General features: G+C 49.6%; 2 protein-coding genes across 4 annotated transcripts in view; one reads left to right on the top strand and one right to left on the bottom strand.

Annotated features, from left to right (window-relative positions):
* Window positions 1-659: 659 nt before the first annotated feature.
* Window positions 660-18771, bottom strand: SFXN2 (sideroflexin 2). 3 transcript variants are annotated; one of them, XM_069566965.1, is made up of 12 exons: window positions 18530-18771; window positions 10360-10521; window positions 10009-10179; window positions 8817-8915; window positions 8007-8082; window positions 7601-7686; window positions 6269-6329; window positions 5852-5918; window positions 5217-5266; window positions 4869-4918; window positions 2805-2852; window positions 660-1946 (listed from the first exon to the last, which is right to left on the bottom strand). In XM_069566965.1, exons 2-12 carry the CDS (start codon window positions 10518-10520, stop codon window positions 1847-1849), a joined length of 969 nt encoding a protein of 322 aa, XP_069423066.1. In that variant the 5' UTR covers window position 10521; window positions 18530-18771; the 3' UTR covers window positions 660-1846. The 3 variants fall into 3 exon arrangements, with proteins under 3 accessions (XP_069423066.1, XP_069423067.1, XP_069423065.1); XM_069566966.1 differs by lacking the exon at window positions 18530-18771 and adding an exon at window positions 10841-11235; XM_069566964.1 differs by lacking the exon at window positions 18530-18771 and having other exon boundaries at window positions 10360-10529.
* ARL3 (ARF like GTPase 3) overlaps window positions 18662-20205 on the top strand; it is a 30376-nt gene continuing 28832 nt past the window's right edge. Inside the window, exon 1 of the mRNA XM_069566967.1 lies at window positions 18662-18948. Within this exon, the coding sequence (XP_069423068.1) occupies window positions 18946-18948 (3 nt within the window). The 5' untranslated portion in view covers window positions 18662-18945. The remainder of the gene's footprint in view (window positions 18949-20205) is intronic.

The following is a 20205-nucleotide window of genomic DNA, read 5'->3' as shown; positions in this document are numbered from 1 at the left end:
AACTGTATCTTTCAAAGGATGAATTTCATGTTTTGTGAATTGTATTTTAATTTTTTTTAACAGGGGAAAAATCAAACTGCTGTCAGTACTTTGACCTCAAGGAGGAGGCCCTTTCTCTTCAGAGCAGGGGTCCTTCAAAGTGGTCTGCAAACTAACAGCATCAGCATCACAATTACCAGACACACAAAGCCACAGGCTCCGTCCCAGCCCCACAGAATTAGAAGTTCTAGGGAGGGTGCCCTATAACCTGTGTTTTGAGAAGCCCTGCGGATGAATCTCAGACATGTTTCTTCGGAACCATTACTCCAGAGTAGGGGACACTGTGTAGGGGCCCAAATAGTAAATATTTTCGGTTTTGCATGCCACCCCCTCAGGGTCTTACACATTCTTCTTTTTTCACAACCTTTCAAAAATTTAAAAGCCATTCTCAGCTCCCAGGAACACAAAAACAGGCAGATCTGGCCCCCCAAGCCATGGTTTGCCAGCTCTCGCCCTCAAGCAACACTTCCAGCCCAGCGAACACTCTAGAGCCTCCAGCAAAGGCAGGTAGATTTTTCCTCCATAATAACAGGGACAAACAATGGCCTCTCAGCACCAGACAGGTTCCCCTTAGAGTTGTGATACCCTCCTCCATGCCAAGGCCAAAGTAAGAACAGATCTTGCTTTCCGTCTGGGTTTTATTAACTCAGTGTGCAGACAGTTCATCGTGCTCTTTCAAGAAATGTATTCGATTGACAGTGATACCCTCTGATCAATCAGTAAATTCTACTAGACAAAACTCATAGACATTGGCCCCAGGTTGGCTACAGCAGCCCCCTCTCCCTCAAACGCTTCCAAAATAACCTAGAGCACCCTGGCAGGGAAGGGTGAGTGGCTGCACTTAGCTGTGTGTCCTTTAAGGCTCTTTGGTCCTGGTTGGTTTCCTCTCAGAGGCGTCCAAATAAAACTTCCCTTTCCTATTCAGTCCACACCAGTCTTTCTTTGGTGTTTAACCAAATAGGCTGAGGAAGGGAGGCAGCCAGGAAATTATACCCACTAAAACATGCAGTTAATGCTTACCTACGTCCTTTTTACTCACAGTCAGTGGTTTTATCTTTCAGACACAGAGAAGCAGAATCAGATATGATTTTAGGAGAACAAAGCCAGTGTCAACAGACAGGGTTTGAAGCACCATGAAAACTCTGTTGCCTCACTATGTCCTGGTTTTTTTTTGGGGGGGGGGGTGGGGAGGGCGGTACGTTACACTAAAAACTCCTGGGTGCCTGATAAAAACTCTCAAGTTTAGCAAGACTCCCAAAGAAGCTTTCTGCCCAGGGGACCCTGGGGAGGAAAGTGGGCAAGAGCAAAGAGGAGGTCCAAGGTGGCCCAGCCTCTCCCCTCCTTCTTCCTGAGGGAGCCAGAACCACACCCCCTCCTGGCGGGAAGGGTGCCCTTGACTGAGAACAGACAAGGAGGAAGAGAAAGGGGGCCCTTCCTCAACCCCAGCTGGAACCAGAATCCCAGGTTTCCTAATTTTTCCAAATGGTTTACTTGAGTGTCACCCTCAGGACCTAATACCTTCTCCCTGAGCAGGGGTCTTAGCTCCTGGTCTCCAGGAGATGGGGGTTCGGGGAGAGCAGATAGAAGCCTTGGCCTCTCTCCCCTTGGTTGCTTTTATCCCCTGGAGTCCAATAAACCCAGGTACCTGGGTAGAAGCATGAGGCATCCTCCCACTGCCAGCCTCCCCCGCCCCCCCCGAATCCACGCTGGCCTGCAGGCCCTGTCGGCAAAGAGGAATGAGGTACAGGAATCCACAGCAGTTGAGGAGGAGCTGGTGTATGGACTGGTCCGTACTGGGGTAAGGCCTTCAGAGGCCCTTATTGAAGTAGACATAAGGCACAGGTTCTCTGTACTTGGCCTTGATGGTGTCCTGGAGCTCGGGTTCCAGATAGGAAACCGGCAATTCACTGAGAAGAGAGAAGGGTGTTATGAGCCTGCCACCTGGACGAACAGCAAATAACCCTGAGATAAAATCCAACATAGTTGCCACCTCTAAGAAGCCCTTGCCCATTTTTTCCATCAGAATTACAAATGGTTTCTATACAGCACAGTATGTTGCTTTTTACTTTTTCTTGCTTTTTACTTCTGTTGAGCTCTGACTTCATTCTCCCTAGTGCCAAACATCTACCTTCTCAAAGACTGTGTTCTGTGATCAGAACACAGGAGAGGTGTAGGTGACTACTGAGTTGGGAGTACTAGGAGAAGGGAGACGGGCACCTTCTCTGTATCCATTCAGGCTACGTCTGGTCTCCTGGAGTCAGTCCTCTCCACCACCCTGCCCCCTGCCACCTGTCTAATGCTTCCCTGTCCCTTTGCCATCATCTCTTCTCACCCACCCCCTGCACCCTTCCCAGGACACACAAGGGAAGCTGAGAGGTCCAAGGCATCCACCCTTCAGCAAACATCAGCCAGAGTAAGTACCTACCCTCTTGTTCGATTTCAAAGACCAGATCCAGCCAGGGGAGATGGGTCTAACAACTCAACCAGCAGGGACAGGAAGTCTCTTACTGTTCCCCTACCATCTTTCCAAGGCAGCCTGTGCTCCACTGGGAGTGAGTGACATCCCTCTGCCCCTTGGAGCTCTGTTTTGGTTTCCCATTCAACTGGAGGCAAGAGGCCCAGAGTTCACACAGACAGAGTTCACACTTGTCCCCGAACAGATGCTGCCCTGCCTGCCGCTCCCTCTCCTTCAGGAGAGTGGGCAGGTCAGGAAGAGCAGGGACAGGCAATTCAGTAAAAACAAGTGGGTAATGAACAGCTGATACCATTGCTGCGGGAACAGCCCACACGCCACTGGCACCATGAAGATGAGACTGGAAGAAAGGAGAAACCAAAGCATTAGGGGGTGTCTGGCATCTCACAGACTCATCCACACCCTGTGGCTGAGATTCCCCAAAGGATGGGGGAGCTGAACCCAAAGTTCCTCTCCCTCCAACCCTGTTCCTGGTCTCTTGGCGCCTGGAGACTCACTCCAGCACAGGATAAAACCAGCCCCCTGCACCCCTCACCCCCATCCATCCATCATTCTCACAGATGAAGATGGGAATGGAGACACCAGGAGAGTGTGAGCAGCGGCGCTCATAGCCACAGGCGCCCTCTGGTGTTCAGGGAAAGCAGGAGGGGTGTGAACTCGGGGTCAGGCTCCTGTACTTGCTGAACCCCAGGTTGTTGGAGAACAGTGAGGGCAGAGCCTCTGGAACTTCATGGGGCACACAAGGAATTCTAGGAGCTTGTTCAAACGTAGTGCTAATTCAGCAGGTCCAGGAAAGGGCTTGAATCTTTATTCTCACAAGTTCTCAGAGGATGTGGGCACAGGACTGTATTTTACAGAATCTGGGATTCTAACAGACCTGGGTTCGAGTCCCAGCTCTGCCACTTCTTAGTTGTGCCATCTGGGGCAAGCCCCCTCTGAGCCAGCGGAGGGAGGGCAAGAGTCCCTACTCGGCAGGGTTACTGCAAGGGTTAAACAAGTTAACACACGGGACACATTCAGCCCATGGTATGTAACCACTCCCTCAGTGGCAAATCAATTCACAGAAGACACTCTGGCGGGGACTTCTCTGGTGGTTCAGTGGTAAAGAATCTGCCAGCCAGCGTAGGAGACATGGGTTTGATCCTTGATCCAGGAAGATCCCACATGCCTTGGAACGACTAAGCCCAGGCACCTCTGACTACCAAACCTGTGCTCTAGAGCCCGGGAGTCGTAACTACTGAGCCCGCTCACCCTCGAGCCTGTGCTCCGTAACAAGAGGAGCCACTGCCGTGAGAAGCCCGTGCACTGCAACTAGAGAGTAGCCCCTGCTCACTGCAACTAGAGAAAAGCCTGCACAGCAGGAAAAAAAAGGAGACAGTCTGCCATAATGTTAGACTTACTAAGGATCCAATCTCAGCTCCAGAAATTACCAACTAGAGATGCTTGGGCAAGTCTCTTCATCTGGGAAAGGAGACGCTGACAGTATGTATACCTCGAGGGCTCAGGGAATCAGGTGAAACTATAGACGTGAAACATCAGCACAGTGGGGGCACACAGGAAACATCCAATACACATGAGCTTAGGTTGTGGTCATTAGCTCACGGCCTCACAAAGCACGATGAATGCTGGGACTTGTCCAGTCCAGGGCAGGCACCTAAGACCGCTGCCGGGAGTCATGGTGCTTTCTGCCCATGCGAGCCTGGGACACGTGACGGGCCCAGGCTGTGTCACTTTTCATCTCACCGTATTCAGATGTATTGAGATATAACTGACATGTGCATGAGTGCATGCTAAGTCACTTCAGTCATGTGCAACTTTTTGCAACCCTATGGACTGTAGCCCACCAGGCTCCTCTGTCCATGGGATTCTCCAGGCAAGAATCCTGGAGTGGGTTGCCATGCCTTCCCCTCCAGGGGACCTTCCCGACCCAGGGATTGAACCCGCATCTCTTATGTCTCCTGCACTGGCGGGCAAGTCCTTCACCACTGGTGTCACCTAAATTCACCACTGGTGTGAGCTGACCCTTCTGTCACCTCACATAATTCTTATTTCCCTTTTGTGGTGGGATGATCTTATCATTGTTGTCTCTCCTCTAAAATTACTGCAGACCTAAGGTTGGAGGGGAGACCCCGGGGATCGGAGGACATCCAAGGGTTCTCCTTTCCACCCCAGTGTGTGCACAGGGCCAGCCCAGTGCCCTTGGAAAGATGGGACAAGTCAGAGGGGCCACAGGTGTTCAAGCCTGGGTGCTTTTGAAGTCAGGTAAAGGAGTACATGTCTTCCCACATGGGTGACACAGGAAGACAGATTTTGAGTGCCCCACCACAGACGCCTACTAAGAAAACACGTTACTCACAAGCATCCAGACAGCACAACCTGCAAAGGCGCGTGCAGAACCCGGATTCTCTGTGCAGAAACAAAACAAAAGAGAGACCCACGTGACTTACATACTTAGAGGTGAACCCCATCGGCAAGCCAGCTAGAAACCCACAGGCAGGAAACCCTGGCTCTGCAGCGGAGGTGGGAGTTTCCTTGCTCTTAGCAGACAAGGCTGAGAATCAGACAGCCAGGGTACTGGGAGGGGCCTTCCTGGAGTGCAGTGCGGGGATGGGAACGAGATAGAAGGGTGAGAGGGTCAGGAACCCCCAGCACAGGTGTGGTTGGGGCCACCGGGCAGTGAAGGTGCAAAGCAGAGTCCACTCACCTGCACGAAGCGCAGCTTCTCCAGTCTTTCCATGAGGACCGGCAGCAGAACTAGAAGAGGTAGAGGAAAGGCTGTGATGCTTGCCCTTCTGAAGTCGGATCACAGACTGAGTGGTTCCCCCTCCTCACCCGGAAGTTCCAGAAAATACTTTTCACTGGGGAGAAGGATGTATAGGCATGGCCACACCCACTTCTTCCCCAAGTCCCAGAAGAAGGTGCTTCCCAGACTCCTCAACGTGCAGCCCTATAACCACAGGAGGATGGGTAGCATGGGCCCAGAGCACCCTTCTTACAATCAACCATCTTTCAAGCAAGTTTTGTATCCTGCTCCGTAACCTGTTCCTGCTGGAGGCAAAACCAGGACAGGGAACTTATTTTCTCTACCACTATCTCCCCAACACATTGAAGGAACTTAAGGAATATTTGTTAAATGAAAACAACTTTCTCCATCAAATCTTGATTAACTGACATTCCAGGATTTACGGTGTGACTCTCCAGTGGCTCTCGACACTCAAGCAAACCAGTCTGAGAAGAATGCCTATAGAGGCTGGGGTCCCACCCCCCACCCCAAGTGTGGCTGAGGTCTCCATCACATGAGCCAGGGTCCCCCAGGATGGGAGGGCTTCCCCGTCTTACTCATGCCAGGGGCTGCCATGGTGATCCGAGAAATAACCACTTGAGTGATGCCTATGGCTGCAGCTCTCTGAGGACAGAAAAAAGTTAGCTGTCAGTTATGACTTTATGTGGAATCCACAGGCTGCACCAGAGGGCTGGGCCAGGGTCAAAGTCACGGTCAAGTCTGAGCTGGTAAATGGGAAGGGATGGACCTGTCAGGGGTTAAGTGACCATACCTGACCCTCTCCCACCCAGCCAAATTCTTACGGCTTCAGGACCAGAAATGATATGAGCAGAGATACAGAAGGAAAATCGATGAAGAAGGAGGATGGCTCCAGGGAAAAGGTTTTTAGCCCAGGCCTGCTCTGAGCGCTAAGAACAGGACAGGGTCTGAGAGGGAACTCCCTCCTCCCACCCCCAGGGCAGGCCTCTGCTCACCCGGGAATGACCGATCTCATTGTGGTTCCTGTCCTTCACACAGATTCCCCGGATGAGTTCCCTAAACACAGACAGGAGGTGCTGGATGCGGGAAAGGGGTGTGTTGGAAGCCCGCCAGTGATGTGATACACGAGAGGACCGGGGCCAGGCCATTCCAGCTCTAGGGAGCCACCTCCTGCAGCCTGGCCCTTGGAGCGGCCTTCCCCACTCCAGAGAGTGATACCGCTTTCTAGGGGAGAGGCTCAGAGAGCGAGAGCCAGGTCTCAGCTGCCTAGGCTGGATCTGGAAGCTGCAGAGCAAGTGTATGCTCCTAAGCGAGTTCCCTAGTCCTTCTGAAGACAGTTACCCTCATCTGCAAAATGGGGATAATCATGGCGCCCCTTCATAGGACTCAGTGAGGATTAAACAGGATGATGCCTGCCAAGTGCTGGGTCCAGTGCCTGACTCTATGACCCACCCAGAAACAGGAGCCGCTCTGGCTGTTATATTCAAGCCAGCACTCCATCCAAGACCAGGTGGGTGGTGGGGACTCATTCATTCGTTGGAAGGAGCAACTGGATGGGGGAGGGGAAGAGGAGTCAAGTAGAGGGTATGCGTGGCTCTTCCGTGGTGTGCTCTTTCTGCAAGGGTGATTGTGATCACTTTCCATTGACTACTAGTCCTAAGAAAATGTGCCTTACGACATCAGTGATGACCAGGAAGGCATCGATGGCAACTGTGGCAACAGTAGCTAACACTTAATATTACATTCCAGGCACTATTTTGAGCGTTTTACATCTATTACATCATTAAATTTTATAGTAGGGGAACATCTTCGCTTTCTCTAGTCAAGGAACAAAAACTGTGAGACATAGTGGGTTTCTCCTTTCCCCTTTCCTGCTGTGAAGTTTAGAGTCTGGCAGCTGGAAAACATCTATCTACCCCTCTGGCTTCCCTCAGAGCCTCTTGGTTCTGTTTTATCTTTGGATACCTTGCTCTACTGCGTTTCATTCTGTGAGCCATCCCCAGGGCTCTGGAAGTAGGCCAAGTTCACGACTTAAATACAGTTGTAGTTGAAAGGACGTGAGCTGGTGCCAAACCCCGCAGGTCCACACTAAACCTCCAAATCCATTCAGAGAATGACTCCCACAGCATTCATCACAGACGAAACCCAGGTTACCTGTCCCTCCTGCAGCCATCACTGTTGGAGCCGCCTGTCCTCGGAGAACCTCTGAAAGTGCAGCCCTGCCCACCCCCACCTCAGCCGCCAAAGCCACCCTCTGCCTTGGTCTCCTGCCCTTTCCCTGCTGGCCCTTGCGGCTTACAGGGAGGAAAAGGGCTCCCTGTACTCACTGCTGGCGCATCATGGGGATGTTGACACAGTTGGCTGCAGCCACGGCAGCAAAGGGCACCCAGCGGCCCACCAGGGGTGGAGCTCTCTGTGGGGGAAGAGGACAAGGGGAGTAGGTCAGGTCCCTGGAAGATGGGGGTGGAAGGGGCTTTAGGACGATAAAATAAGAAATCAGACCTCACTACCGCCACATATCCTGACACCCAGCCAGGGCACCCAAAGTCCCTCAAAGGCCCGAGAAAAACCAATGTGGGACAGCCCTGCTGAACTTCCCACTGCTTGGCTAGGCTCTGACCCAAACCCAGCTCTTCCAGTCTGGGAAACCACCCATACCTGGGGAAAAAAGTTTTCCCTAGGACTTTGCTGCCCCCTTGTGACCACCATGTCCATAGCAGCCCCAGACCGTACCTTTGTCAACATGTTCATGCCCACAGCAGTGGCCACTGCAGTGGTGGTGGCTGTGATGTAGGAAACACCCATCTGCCTAGTGGAGGAGAGAGACGTTTGGGAGTGGGGACTCCAGGTGCCTGAGGGCAGGACCAAAGCTTGAGTGATAAAGGCTGGAATTGTGGCTTCTTGCCTGAAAACCTTGGCTTCAGCTTGGGATCTCCCTCCAACTCATTCAGATTCTCCTTTCAGTATGTTAAACACACCAAGTGCCTGCCTGCTCAGAACCTCGGCACACTGCCCCTCCCTCTCCTGGGAATCTTTCCCCGGGCTCTTGCATGGCTAAATCCTTACCTTTCAAAACTCAGCTGAAATGTCAGCTCTGCAGAAAGGACTTCCCTGACCGGCCTATCTGTACAGAGGCCCTTCTGCTGTTCTCCAGCATGTCATCTATTTATTTCCTTAATGGCAGCTATCACAGACTGAGATCATTATGCTTATTTTCCTAAAAAGACCTTAAACTCCAGAGACCACACGTCTTACTCAAATGTATCCCCCGCCCCTAGAACCCTACCCAACACCTAATACACACTCTAGACATGATTGTAGCATGAATGAATGAGTGAATGTTGAATTCATCTAGGAAGAAGATACTCTCCTAGTCCGCCTAATACTTCCAAACCCTGAAAAGAAACCTGGTCACCCAAACCAGCGCAGGCCCCACCCAGGGAGGACAGACAGCCCCGGAACCCCTTAAGAAGGGCTGCTCCCCCTCAAGGCAAGAAGGCAGCTCCAGGCCCACACAGACAGCCAGGGGTTCAGGCCTCCTACCTGACCGATGTGGGGGAAGCCGCATTCCTGTTGGTATAGTTGACTAAGGCATTGAAGGACTGGTTCACCCACTGCCAGAAGATCACTGCCGGCATCGTCCTACCAGGAGAGAGGCCGGGAGAGGCAAAGAGGTGGGAGGGCTTGGGGACACCAATCAAACCTGCCACTCCCCAGGCCGTTCCCATGCTGTTTCCTGCTCTTCTGCACTGGCTGCCCCTCTGCCTGGAACATCCACACCCCCAGCCTCTTGGTATATGGCTGAATCCTGCTCTCTGGAGAGATCTCTTCTTCCTTGGAACCTTCCTGACCCTTCCCCTGTCCTTTCTGAGACACAGTTAGTCATTCTATGATGTCTGATCCCACCACCCCATATCCTGCCCCCAGCCTACCACTCCGCAAGCTAGACCAACTGTTTCCTTCTTGGTTTCAACAAAACTGGGTGCTCCTTGAGGGGTGGGCTTCCCTGGTAGCTCAGACAGTAAAGAATCTGTTTGCCGTCCGGGAACCCCAGGTTCTATCCCTGGGTCAGGAAGATCCCCTGGAAGAGGGCATGGCAACCCACTCCAGTATTCTTGCCTTGAGAAGTCTATGGACAGAGGAGCCTGGTGACCTACAGTTCATGGTGTCACAAAGAGTCGGACACCACTGAGAGACTAACATTTTTACTTTCTATCTGGTCCAAGGTCTGGCTCGACAATTGGCTAACCAAATGCATTAGGGAGGGAAGAGGGGCAGGGAAAAGAGGAAGGGGAACAGAGAAAGTGTTCTTTCTCCAACTGGACTGAAAGTGTCTTCCCATTTTTTAATTTTTTGGATATTATGTTATAAAAATACACTAAATTCATTGTTGAATAAGTACTTTTTAAAGGAACAGAAGAGTTCAGTCATTAAGTCCTAGAGAAAACTGCCTCAGTTCATATAACCAGGCACCACTATTTCCTGGCTGGTGCACTTGGGCAAGTTACATAACCTCTGTAGAACTGCAGGTCTTCATCTGTAAAATGAAGATGAAAACAGTACCTCTCTGTAGGGCTGCTGAGACTAAATGAGGTGATATATGCGAACAATTGAACACAGTGTCTGGTATCTGGTAAGGAATCAATAAAGACGGCTATTACTATGATCCTACTATGGCTCCCTCCCTAGCAGGTCTAAGTGGTGCCCCTGGTGCTGCCTTGCTCCCCAGTCGCACCTGTAGAACTGCAGCATGAAGCCCGTGATGATCATGCCACCGGGGACCTGGAAGGACATCCGCCCAATGACGTTCATCTTGTCCCCAGTGTCAGGGTGGAAGGCTGAGTCGTACAGCTTCTTAGCATAGAAAAGCTGCTCCACCTGGGTGCCCGGGGGCACAGTCCCCATCCTGTCACCCAAAGACAATAGGCCGGTGTTACCTCCCAACCTCCACCCTGAGGCATCCTGCTCTTGGCTCCCCCACCTCCCTGAGCTCTCTGACTATCCCCTCATCTTCCATTTCCACCTCTCCCCTAGGGCACCCACCGATGCTGCCCCAGTGCACCCGGCCTGTCCCCCAGCCGCTCACCTGCTCTGCTCCACCATCACTTTGGCCCAGTCTAGCTCCCGCTCTGGTACCAGGATCGTGCGGGGGTCCGTGATATTGAAGAAGTGCTTCACCCGCCCCAGGAAAGTGCATTGGTCCCAACGGGGGGCATCGATGTTAAAGTCAGACAGATCAGCCTCCATCCTGCCCATACACAAAATTGTGAACTTCAGAACAGAGGAAAAACGAAGACTGTCCCCCCAGTCAAAACCTTCCCCAGAGGCCCTTAGCACCTCCCACTATAGGAGACGGACAGCTCACCCCAGCCGCTAGCATCATCCCACTCAGGTCAGGAAGAGCCCAGTGAACTTTCACCCATCTGGGCCACTAGACACCAAATGTTTCCTGAGTGCCTGCCAGTGGCCAGCCCAGGGCATGATCATGCTGGGGGCAAGACAGGGGGAAGGGACAATACAGGGTCTGTCCTTGGGGAGCTGAGTCTGACTAGGGAACAAGAGCCCACCTGTGGAACAGCAGATAACACAGAGGGCTACGATGAACACAAGATGAGAGGAGGCTGAGTTGGGGACGGGATCACAAAAATCAAGGGGGTGCTTCCCAAAAGAGGTGGAATGTGGGTGAAGCCCCAGAAGGTAGGAGAGATCTATCTGCAGGAGAAGAGGCATGGGGTCACTTCAAAAGTTGAAACAGTCACAGATAAAGACAGAAATGGGGTCTTCCCTGGTGGTCCAGTGACTAAGACTCCTAAGGCAGGGAGTCCGTTTTTGTTTCCTGGTCAGGAATTGGATCCCACATGCCACGAAGAGTTTGTACTTCACAATGAAAAGTCCTGAGTGCCACAACTGAAGATCCCACATGGTGCAAAGATCCACATGCCACAATGAAGACCCAGCACAGCTGAATAAATAAATAAACACGTATTTTGAAAAACTGAATGGTTTCCCTGGTGGTCCAGTGGTTAAAAGTCCCCCTGACAATGCAGAGGATACAGGTTCAATCCCTGCTAAGGGAAGACCTCATATGCTATGGGGCAACTAAGCCCATGCGCTGTTAACTACTGAGCCCACATGCCTTATAGCCCGTGCTCCACAATGGCACAGCAATAAGAAGTCAGTGCACCACAGCTAGAGAGTAGCCCCTGCTTGTCACAACCAGAGAAAGCCTGTACACAGCAATAAAGACCCAGTGCAGCCAAAAATAAAATAAATAAATCTTTACCTAAAAAAAAAAAAAAAATGAAGGAATGACAACAATGCTATATAGATGGGATGGAGAAGCTGGGAAGACTCTAAGGTACTTGGACTACCCGTGATGTAGGACAGTATAATTTGAAAGTGGGCTTGGATTAGTTGTAAATATATACGGCAAACTTTTGGGCAACTGCTAAAAAAAACTTTCAAAAGACATATGATCTATATGCCAGAGAGGAGAAAAAAGTAGAGTCATGTAAAAAAGCTATGGCTTTTGAACTTCTGCCTGAAAGTTTCAGGAAGCCACTAACAAATTTTTGGAAGAGTGATAAGATTAGATGTGTAGTTTAGATAGATCAGTCTAGGCAACTACATGGAAGTAAACAGGGTGTGGCAAGACCTCAGGGGACACAGAGACCAGCTGGAAGGGAACCCCCAATAATCCAGGCAAGAAGAAATGGGGCTCAAGTGAACCCAGACACACCAGAACTGGAAGGAAGACCAAAAGAAGAGAAGCTTTTAAAGTAGCCAGATCTGAGGATATGCCAAGTGGTTGGGTATAGCAGGAATTCTATCAGTCAGGGCTCAACAGAAACAGAATCAGTAGGAGATCTACCTATCTGTCTGTCTACCTACCTCTTAGAATTCCTAACCTCAGGTAGGAGGGGGCCCAGCCCTTTTTTAAAGGGATTCCATCTGATTAAGTCAGGCCACCCAGGATAATCTCCCTTCACATCAATTCAAAGCCAACCAATTAGGGACTTTAATTACTTCTGCAAGATCCCTTCGCCACAGTATGTGAATCAGCACAGTGTGTGAATCAGCATTTGGTCTAATAACCAAAAGAAGGCATGGGGATGTTCAAAGTGACTACTTCTCCCTCAGCAGCCCCTCAAACTGGAAGCGGAGCAGAGAGGGAGTCCTGGTGAGTTCCTCTGGCCATCCCAAATACCTAAAGTGATACCAGGGTTTCTGATTGCTACAGTAACACGCTGAGAATACAGAAAAACTGGCTTTAAGGGAGAAAACATTCAGTTAGACTGTCCTCATGTTGAGTTTCAAGTGCTACGAGACTTCCTCAAACGCAAGAGGCTGCCATCTGTCTCAGAAAGTGAAGTCGCTCAGTCGTGTCCAACTCTGCGACCTCATGGACTGTAGCCTACCAGGGTCCTCCATCCATGGGATTTTCCAGGCCAGAATACTGGAGTGAGTGGCCATTTCCTTTCCAAGAGATCTTCCCAACCCAGGGACTGAACCTGGGTCTCCCTCAGCAGGCAGACACTCTACCGTCTGAGCCACAAGGGAAGTCCTCATGCTTCTTCTTTGCAAATGCCGGTCCAGGATGCTCTTCCTCTCCCTCTTCACTAAATAATACCTGCTCATCTGTTTTGTTTTGTTTTTTGTTTTTCCTTAAGGAATACTTTTGAGACTTAACTTCTATATCTTCTTCACTATGTCTTTGTCTTTTTTCTTGGAAAAAAAAATCACCTGACAATCTTCCATATATATTGAATTACAAGTTCACAGGCATGCCTTGAGCAAGATTTAAAAAGCAGTCTTCTTCAAAGTTTGCTGAGGTACTGCCCCCTGAAGGGCTGGCAGGCAGGAAACTGGATGCGCTGGAATGCTGAGTCGGAGGGCTGATGAAACTCACCAGGAAGCCACTGAGATTCTGGGAAGCTGCGAACAGGGATGCTGAGGGAACTCAACAGGAAGCTGCCAGGTGGGGTGTTGTTGAAACTTGACAGGAGGCAAGCACCCAGGCACTGGGAAGACTACCCCTTCCTCATCGGTGCTCCTCCAGCGCCCTCTACTGGTAGAGCTTAAAATCATATCAGAGGGCAAAGGAAAAAGGTTTACAACGTCCAGGATCACAAGACACGATGAAGAAGGGTAGATTCGGAGCTAAGGAGCAATAAACTAACTGGCACTGATACACAACTGACTTTTTTTGCTTCACATCTTAGAGAATTTTCCATTTTATATATACAGCTCCATCTCATTCTTTTATATTATTACATACTATTCCATGTGCCTTGAATTCATCCTTTGGTAGACATTTGGGTTATTCTCAGTTTTTCCACTGCTGAGAGTATCCTTATACACATTACTTTGTGTATATGGCAACTATATCTTTTTTTTTTTTTGCACTATGCATCATGTTGGATCTTAGTTCCCTAGTGTACGTGGGAAGTTGCTTCAGTCTTGTCCGACTCTGCAAGCCCATGACCTGTAATCCACCAAGCTCCTCTGTCTGTGGGATTCTCCAGGCAAGAATACTGAGTGGGTTGCTATGCCCTCCTCCAGGGAGTCTTCCCAACCCAAGGATCAAACCCACATCTCTTATGTCTCCTGCACTGGCAGGCAGGTTCTTTACCACTAGCACCACCGGGGAAACCCCTTGGTTCCCTCCCAGACCAGGGATCAAATCTGCATCCCCTGCTTCGGAGGTGTAGTCTTAACCACTAGACAATCGGGTAAGTGCCACAACTATACCTTTAAGATAGATTTCTAGAAGTGAAATTGCTGGATCAAAGGACGTACATGTTTTAAATGAAATCTTTATAAATATAATTCAAATTGATTTTTCCACCAATTGTATATGATAATGGTCCTTTAGTCAAACTTTTACCAAAATGGATAAATAAATCTTTTCTTTCTTTCTAATATGATGGGCAGAAACAATATTGTTATTTTCATTTATGTTTCTTTCTAAAATTTACTAAAAAAATTTGGGGGGCAGCACTGTGCAACATATTGGATCTTAGTTCCCTTCCTAGGAATCGAACCTGTGCCCCCTGCAGTGGAAGTACAGAATCTAAACCACTGGACCATAACAGATGCTCCTAAATTGTATTTTCTTGATTCTTAATGAGATTAAGCATCTACTCATATGCTTTTGGCCATTTGTTTTTCTCATTCTGAAAACTTTAAGTTATAGAATTTTTGTAATAATTCAGTGCCAAAGTATATAAAGTGAAAATGATAGTGGTTAACATGTTTTGTTTTTTTTTTTAAAAAAAACCTAGGTGGACTTCCCTGGTGGTTCAGTCTAAGGCTTCACACTTCCACTGCAGGGGGTGCGAGTTCAACTCTTGGTTGGAGAACCAAGATCCCGCATGCCACGTAGTGTGGCCAAAAGAAAATAATTAAAAAACAAAAGCTATCTTCTTGAGTTATACAATCATGTAGATCCAAGGCACTCACAACAAAGCCAGGATTTCATATTAGAGAAAGGAAACATATGGCTGACGGAAGCCACAGACCTAATAAAGAATAAATGTTTTATATTATATCATAGAATGAAAGGGAATTTCTACTCAAGACATCACCTCAGTAAAGACCCATGGGTTATTACAGCTGCAAGGGAAGTTACAGCCAAGTCACCTCAGAATAAATAGCAGCCTTAAAAACAGGTGCATTAGCAAGTAATCTCAAGGACGCCCCAGCCCTCCCCCAAAAGTAGCCTTTTGCTCTGCAGAGACAGTCTGAATGATGAGCACCTACCCATCCTTCAGATCTTGGTTGAAACCTCCTTTGCTCAGAGAAGTCTCTGAAGGACCCCTTCCTCCCTCTCATGCACTGCTATGAGTTCCTGGCTCTGTACTTGTCTTTCAGAGCCATGCCATGTGTGATACGCTGTGGTTTTACCTGAATTAATGCCCACCATCCCCCACTAGGCCATAAGCTCCTTGAAGCCAGGAATGTGTCCATTGCTCACCACCGTTGCCTCAATGCCTAGCATAGCAATTCGAGTATTTGCTAAAGAAGAGGTCTAGTCAGTAGACAACTGGATATTTAGGCTTAAAACCCAGCATGGAGATCAGGGTTAGAAGTAAAACAGTGAGGGAGCAACATGGGGGTGGGTTAAGATAAAGTTTTCCAAAGAGAAAATGCAGACTGGGAAGAGCAGTGATCTTCCAGGAAATATCCAGGAAGACCACTATATTTAAAAGGTAACCCATCAAAAATCTGAGAACAACTAGAGAGGGAGCAGGCAGAAGCAGCCAACAGATGAGGCAGAGCGAGAGCAGACATCAACTTTTAGACTGTTCGTTAAGGTTGGGGAGACGTCCCCCTCTCACACCCTACCAGAGCCCAGGAGAAGCTCCAGGCTCTGTCCTTTAAGGACAGGCTGACGTGGCTCCTGCAGGGGGGCTGGTCCAAAGACCAAAGGCATTTCACCCAGTCCCAGCTGAAGCCAGGAGGGGGAAAGAGTTCCCTTTATTCTAGAGGAAAGAAAAACAGTAAGCCTTGACTTATAGAGCCCCACACTTGTACCAGATGGAGACAGTCCCAATGCTATGCCTCCCCTTCAACACACACACACACAACACACACACTTCTCAGCCATCCCTCTCCACTCTCAACTGAACAATCCAACACTGGAAAATCCTCTTTCTTTCACAGTGAAAGCACTTCTACCATGAAGGGGTAAACATTTGCTAAGTCATGTAAGAATCTTTGCCTTCATTACCAAGGAACATCCCTGTCCTGTCTTATGTAAAACATAAAAGGAAAAAAATTTAAATTCTATGTCTTAACATTTTTTCCCATTCCATTGGCCCCCATAGGGGACAGTTCTGTGATTCCTTCAGGGCAAACTCAAGCCCTTCGGGTACATAATCCCATAGTATCCTGACCTCGTTTGCAGCATGTGGGGCTTTTGTAATTGTCACTTTCTTGATGTTTATTAGTGTAAAATCTGCATCCCCTGACAGACAGTAAGGTGCACGCTATAGTCCTCATCTACCCTCTAAAAACACTTACTGCCTGCCTGGAATGCATTCCAACTTATTCTTGGGTTCTCCAGGCATCAAGGATGTCCCCTACATCTTGTCTTTTTTTGTCAAACTCAGAACCTGCCTTCTTTACAAAAGTAATAACAGGCTTTCTTTCATGAAGATGCAAACTGTCTACCCTTCCTATACTGAGTCCTACTGGTCGCTGAGTTTTCAGCAGTTACATTCCCTCTTCCTATACAAGCCATATCTAATACTTCCTAAAAAGATGACTATGATATGATATCCAGGGTTCCCCTACAGGGAATGGCGGGAAGGTGGAAATCAAACAGGTGACTGACCAATACTTCCCTTTCCTTCCAGGATTAGAGAATATCACAGCTCAAAAACATTAGGGATCCAAGATCTCAGCTTACAGATGAAGAAACTGATGCTGAGGAGGTTCCCATGCATTGAGCTAGCATGGTGAGCGTTTATGGCATACATGGTCCTGCACTGTGGCAGATACAAATGTGAGCAGGAAACACATCTAGTCCTATTTATCCAATAATTCAAACATTACAGCTAGGGCCATATTTTCCCAAGGTTATAAGACTTAGACAGGAATTCCTTGACGGTCCAGCAGTTAGGACTCCACCCTTCACTGCCGAGGGGGCAGTGCAGAGTGGACCAAAAAAAAAAAAAAAGAGAGAGAGAGACCACAAAGTCACAAGGCTTAGTCACCTAGACAGGTCCTCTTATCCACTAAAAGGTGTTTGTCTCAAGAAAGAGAAAAGGAGGGAAGAGGGGAAAATATTGAAAAAATTATGTAACCTACTACCTCTCCTTAAGCAATGCTCGTCCTTCCAGGGAGAGCTGATTTTCTCAAGCAGATAGTATCAGAGTTTGGGAAACAGGCTTTCCAAACTCTTCTAGAGTATCCTTTTGCAAGGGTAGGGGAAGCACCCAAGATCTCCTATTTGAATCCCCTACTAGGGGAAAAAACAAAACATCATTGCTAGTACTCCCATCAGAGGAAGATCAAGGCAGTCCAAGACTCAAACAGTTCAAACACAAAGTCCACTAAGATGTCAAGGGCTGGTGTCAAGGCTACCTAGCTCAACCTGGAGAATGAGACTAATAATTAAACCAGCAGGCCCTGGTAGTATATGCCTATGTACAATCAAATGACCCCCTGGCAGCCATGATGTTAGACTCCAGGCAATTTTGGAAGAGAAGTCTGCTTTGCCTTTTTCACAGAAGAACCAGCAGGCTAGAGATAGGTGGAAACTTTACTTGAATGCATAAAATGTTAAGAACCATTCAGGGAAAATCTGCCTTCATTCCAACGATCTTAACTAGGCTGAAAACCTGCTGGTCTTAAAAGCAGCAAAGCCCAAAACCTGGAGGAAACTATTAACAATAGCTAAGCCCAAGGACTTTCCAGGCATTCCAGTGGTGAAGACTCTGCTTCCACTGCAAGGGCACAGGTTCGATCCCTGCTTGGGAAACAAAGATCCCCACATGCCACGCATGGAGCAGCCAAAAATAATAATTCCTCAAGAGTCAGAAAGTACTGGATTCAGGTCCCCACTCTAACCCTTAAAATAATCAATTTCTAGGGCTGTGAGAATGAAGTGAAATCTTGTATGAAAACCATCTCACTAGGAAGGATGTGATTTCCATGAGGGCCGATTTAGCCCCCTGCTGTGTCTCCAGAGTCTAGACTAAGAGCTGGCACAAATATGGTAATTCTTCTCTGCATGGGGAAGGGGTGGGAAATAGCACCCACAATCTCTCTCATTCTTTCTTGTCTAGAAGTGGAGGCCCATTTTTGCCTCCTTCAGGGCTGCAGACGGCGCACCGACCCTGCCAACTTAGTTCAGCAAAACCATCCATTCCAAACACCTTTCACCCCCGTAAGCGATCACCTCATCCCAGCCCTCACGGCCAGTCCTCAGGCAGCTTCTTGCCCTCCGGTAGGCAGCCTCCCACCACCAGGACTCCTCCAGCCTGGATTCTAACACGGATGTGTGCAGACGAGCGAGCAACCCATGACGCCCCCGCTCCTCAGCCTGGCACACGAAGGTACTGGAGGCCATAAGGGGTCCACAGGTAGCTCCTTCTCTTGCCACGTGGCTTTGGCAGGTGCAAGCCCAGCCCGCGCCGCAGCCTCGCCTGGGCAGAGTCAAGACAGAAATGCAAACTCCCTCCTGGGATCTGGGGAATAAAACCTGGCACAGGTAGATGTTGCAGGAGGCGTCCTCTCAAGATCCTTACCTGGACCCGGGAGAAACAGACTGACACAGCTGCTTCCAGAAGCAGCCCGCTTTGGCAGCCAAGCCAGGATGCACTTCTGGCCTCCGCCCGGGAACCTCCCCTCGCCCCGCCCGCACGCCCTCCCTCTGGACCAATCACAAGCCGGGTGGCCCCCGGCAGCCACGTGGGCGAGGTTTCACCATTCCCCAGGTCTGTGCAGCCCGCCGCCTTCTCCCGCCTCTCCAGCAGCCCGCCTGCGCAGTGGGAGGGCACACTGACGCGCTTGCGCACATTGGGGAAAGCGGAGCTGGACCCCGCCCCGTTCTGCTGCTTTGCTCCTCTGCCGTGCGTACGGGGGACGTCGGGGGCGGCGCCGTCGCAGTTGCCCCTGGTAACGGGGGAGGCAGGAGGAGGAGGAGGAGGGACTCGGCGGGAGGATGGTGAGTGTGAGGGCCTGGGTCCCTCCGGAGCTGGTCGGTCACCTGCTTCCCTTCCCCTGGCCCAAGGCAGGGCACTGCGCTTAAAGACAGGAGGGAACGGACTGGCGCTCAGCCTGATGTCCGGGTCCTGGATTGGTTTCGGGGGGCGGCAGGGAGTCCCGAGTGTGGGCCCTGGAGAGAATCTGGGCCTGGGGAGGAAGGCGGAGCTTGCAACCTGTCCGAAACTAGGGGAAGGGGCTGGAAGGGTGCTGGGTTGTCGCGGTACGGAGCCAGGGCTCCATCATTACTCTGGGGATTGGGATGAGGGCGGATCCGAGGAGCTGCGGAGAGCAGCTTCTGCACGCAGGATTAAATCTTCCCAAGGAATCGGCCTCCCAGTGCCGCAGGAGAGTGGGGTTCACCAGTGCCCGGCTAGAAGCGGGGAGAAGGGCCAGCGCTGCTGTCTTTGAGGTCGCGCTGGCGGTACCAGGGGAGATGGTAGCCTAGCTCTCCTGTTCCTCGCGGTGTGAGGGCCTCTGGGGGGTAAGGGTGTAAATCCCCGGACACAAAGAGGTGCCGCTTGGAAGGGATGTCTGGTGTATTGTAAGCCGTCTCGGTGTCTGAGTGGCGGGCGCGCTTCTGCAGTCCCGAGTTTTTTATTTCCTGAGGGTTCTGCAAGGTCTGGTTGTTGGTGATAGCCAGTCTCCTGTTCAATACGTGTTGGTGGAGACAGATTTGCTGCCCGATCCTTAGTATTTACTTCGGACCTGTTGCCACCTTCCTTTGCATATGACCACACCAGAAGCAAAGGCCTTAATCTCAGTTTGGAGTAGATTAAAAAAGGAGAGTGGCCATCAATTTGGGGCTAGCCTTGTCTCTGTCAGGCCAGAATAAAGCTTTCCCAAATACGTAAATTATGTGACGTATTTGACGCTTGACACTGTTCCTTGTTGATTTCTCTGCACTTAATTGGAGGGTATTAAAATGAAATTGAGTGGTTTTAAAACTAGTGGGAGAAACAATTTATTTCGGAGCGTTTGGAGCAGGCTGATAAATTTATCAGCTGCAGAAAGCTAGCACTCAAGCTTACAGTTCCTTCCCTGTCCCAACTCCAGTCCCTTTTTGACTTTTAGAACTGTTGAACCACTTCTATTGATTTATGAAGTAAGAAAAAGCTAGATGTCCAGAAGGAAAAAAAAAACACATGTACACTTGGTTAGATTATCCAGTGAGTAAATTTTGATAGGAAAAATTTATTTCAATTGATTTAAAATTGTC

The sequence above is a fragment of the Ovis canadensis genome, chromosome 22 (genome assembly GCF_042477335.2).
Source record: "Ovis canadensis isolate MfBH-ARS-UI-01 breed Bighorn chromosome 22, ARS-UI_OviCan_v2, whole genome shotgun sequence".
Classification (NCBI taxonomy): Eukaryota; Metazoa; Chordata; class Mammalia; order Artiodactyla; family Bovidae; genus Ovis; species Ovis canadensis.
The sequence above is the reverse complement of the archived record's forward strand: the minus strand, read 5'-3'. Positions and strand labels throughout refer to the sequence as shown.

Excerpts from the sequence above, each read along its gene's own strand:
- SFXN2 (XM_069566964.1), bottom strand. The coding sequence starts at position 10,529 with ATGGGCAGGATGGAGGCTGATCTGTCTGACTTTAACATCGATGCCCCC. Across the intron at positions 8,916-10,008 it reads TTCATGCTGCAGTTCTACAG|GACGATGCCGGCAGTGATCT; the intron begins GTGCGACTGGGG and ends CTCTCCTGGTAG. Across the intron at positions 7,687-8,006 it reads GCATGAACATGTTGACAAAG|AGAGCTCCACCCCTGGTGGG; the intron begins GTACGGTCTGGG and ends CTTCCCCCACAG.